At 28.5% G+C, this 3,288-nt stretch overlaps 1 protein-coding gene across 1 annotated transcript; it reads left to right on the top strand.

Moving 5' to 3' along the window:
* The first annotated feature begins 1,908 nt into the window (after window positions 1–1,908).
* Window positions 1,909–2,618, top strand: LOC105763232 (uncharacterized). Its single transcript, XM_012581367.2, has one exon. The coding sequence runs from the start codon at window positions 2,217–2,219 to the stop codon at window positions 2,424–2,426; it is 210 nt and encodes a 69-aa protein (XP_012436821.1). The 5' UTR covers window positions 1,909–2,216; the 3' UTR covers window positions 2,427–2,618.
* The last annotated feature ends 670 nt before the right edge of the window (window positions 2,619–3,288 follow it).

The following is a 3,288-nucleotide window of genomic DNA, read 5'->3' as shown; positions in this document are numbered from 1 at the left end:
GAGTGAGAAAATTTCTTTCTGACCATTAATAACCATGGTTGTGTTGGTGATGTTTTGTATATGTAATATTTGAGTAGTATAATGACATAATAGAATGTCATTACAATGTTGTAACTTTTTGATGTTGTAAAATTTAACATATAAATTATGACATATAAGCTAATGACATCATGTAACTTTTTGTTAATATATGAACATTATGTTTGAATGTAAAATATAATTCTCAAGTTATTTATTACTTCTACTATATTTTTTAGAAGATAATTAAATTATTTGTTTTACTAATGATATTTTAGCACATTAAATATGTATTACATTTTAAAAATAATAAAATAGGTTATATATTATTTTTAATATTATATATTATTTTAATTCATTTTTAAAATAGGATTAAATTATTTATTATTATTAAAGTATATTTAATAATAATCTTATTAAAATTTAATAATAATAACAATTATCATCAACCTAAAAAATAATCTGCTAAGGATACTTTGGTCATTTAAATATTTTTCTTCCATTCAACTAAACACAAGAATGTTATTAGAACTCTATTACATTTCATTCAACCAAACAATTGAATTACTGATCACAATTCTATTCTATTACAGTAAACCAAATGTATCGTAATAGATCGGATCAGGTCGGAATCTATTTGTCATCCCTACATTTGGGGAAGGTTGGTGTTTTTGGTGCAATACCAACCAACAGTAAAACGTGGATTGGGCCTGCTTAGTACTGCAAAACAGAGTTTTGAATTTCTTACATTTGTTTTGGTTGGAGTAAGGCAATTTATTTCTTTATGGCCACCCAAAAAATGTAATCAACTTCAGTTGGGTCCATCAAAAATTTAATTATTTTTAAGTTAAAACCATATTATGAGAAATTTACATCTTCTTCATTATTTTGGGTTGCCAAACTACCTTAATATGATCAGTAATGTATTGTTTTCTAAAGAGTTGGGCTTTCCCTACCACCACTCTTCATTTATATTGTGTCTTGTCTTGTAATAATTTAGGTTAGTTGGCAATTCGAATTATTATGGGCTTATTGAATCTCACATTTTTGATAGGCCATAATACGAGAACAACCCCTGATTCTATGTCTGCACATACAGGCTGCATTTGCCTAATGACATCCCCAAAACTTAGATTCAATAATTTTGAACAAAGCAGGTAGTGCAGGGTTTTTTCAAATTAAATTCTTGTTTTATAGGTGGTGACCTTGTTTTTTTAATTCATTGCTGCTCCTGGTTTTTCAATATTTGTTTTACTTCATAATTTCAGTTTATATTATCTTCACTTGATCCGTAGTTTTATTTTGTTCTATTTTTTTAAATAAATATTGTTTCATTATATGTGAGATTTGTCAATATAAGAGTGTCGTCAAATCTATCAATAACCATTCTCGAAAGGCTTTATTGTGATAGTGATGGTAATATAATCGAGATGATAAAAAGGATGATAAGTTATGTAAGATTTGGCTTTCTGTGTATTATTGACGTACGCGGTGTGTCTCTTGATTGATTGGTATTCACCATCAGATTAATTTTATGATGGTTAGGCTAAGATACAAATTTCAATGAATTGGTTAAGTTAGTATATGTCTTTGAATTATTCTAGCGTTGCAATTACTACCAAAATTTTCTCTTTTCTTTTTTTGAGATTACTCACTAAACATGATATTTATATGATTTGTTTATATGCGTATTATTATTATAATAAAAATATTTCCTTAAAAAACTAATTTTTAACTTTACGATAAAAACTAAGAATATGGAATGCATTGATATTCAAGAGGGTAAAAAGGACTCCTTGATTCGAATTAAAAATAAATAACAAAGGTTGAATGAAATGAGTACTTGTAACCCAAGTGTACTCAGGAAAAGGCTGTTGTAGAATTAAAAGCGGATTAATCAAATGTTGGAAGTACAAGTAAAATACACATTTCCTTTATATAGACTGAAGTTCAGACATTCTTCCACATGAAATATAAGTTCAAATCTAATCTGAATAAATAATTCTGGGATGTAAGCATGAGGGCGAAGTTATTCCGGTGGCGGTGGCGGTGGCAGTGAATCCCAATGACTTCATCGCCCAAACGCCGCCCCACACACACTCTCACTTCTTCATTTGCATATAAGAAACTCCATCAATAAATCACTTGCAATCTCTCGGCTCAAGCTATATCATCAGCGACGACCATACCGTAAAAGGATGTCGGATTGGGGTCCTATTTTCGTCGCACTGGTTCTTTTCGTGCTGCTAACGCCGGGGCTGCTGTTTCAGGTTCCGGGCCACCATAGGTGCGTGGAATTCGGCAACTTTAAGACCAGTGGTGCTTCCATTCTCATCCTTTCGTTGCTGTATTTTGGGTTCATTTGCGTGTTTTTGCTGGCGATTAAGGTTCATTTGCATTTGGGTTGATGATAATATTTGATCCTATATGATCTTTGTGATCATCATTGGTTTTCTTTTTCCTTTCATCTTTGAATGTTGGGTGTTGAGCTTAATTCCTGAAACTTAATTTAAGCTCTTTTTGTGTTATTTGTTGATTTTTCTTTTAATTTGCAAGTTATTATGTTCCAAAATTAAAATAAAATTACTGCTTCAATTTAATTCGATTGAATATTTAATGATGGCTAAGATTTGTAAGAATAAATTTACAATTTATTTATTTAAATATGACCGTAAATGGCTGTTGCAATATAAAATTTAAGAAGAAAAAAATGTCCAAACATTATAAAAGTTTAAATAAATACAATTTATATATAGCTGCTTAAAAATAAAGATGGGTTTTAGTTAGGTCCCTCTGATTTTAATGTTGATCCCAACTACATCCCTATCTGTAATTTGTACGGTGTTGTATTATGTCTATTTTTCTTTTAATTAATTATTCTATAAAAATAATTGTTTAATATAAACATACGCGTATTTGTATGGAAACCATGTATTTAAAATATATATGCTTTAAAAATAACATAAAATAAATAATAAAACATATAATTTAAAAGAAATAATTATAACACATGCATTATGTACAAAATTAAAATAAAAAGTAGTTCAAATTAAGAGTAAAAAATTAAATAGTCAAATACATCATATTAACAATCATAACTGCACACCAATTGTTTATCATGATATTATCATTTTTATAGCATGCCAAAAACAATTCATGTTGGTGAAATGAAATTTCAATATTTAATTAACTTGAGACACCGACTCAATCGGATATTTCAAGTTCGAATCTTATCATTTGCATTTTTTCTTAATTTAAAGTTGTTTTTTA

This window comes from Gossypium raimondii, chromosome 12 (assembly GCF_025698545.1).
Source record: "Gossypium raimondii isolate GPD5lz chromosome 12, ASM2569854v1, whole genome shotgun sequence".
Classification (NCBI taxonomy): Eukaryota; Viridiplantae; Streptophyta; class Magnoliopsida; order Malvales; family Malvaceae; genus Gossypium; species Gossypium raimondii.
Note: the sequence above shows the minus strand (reverse complement) of the source record. Positions and strands in the feature narration are given on the sequence as shown.

Excerpts from the sequence above, each read along its gene's own strand:
- LOC105763232 (XM_012581367.2), top strand. The coding sequence starts at position 2,217 with ATGTCGGATTGGGGTCCTATTTTCGTCGCACTGGTTCTTTTCGTGCTG.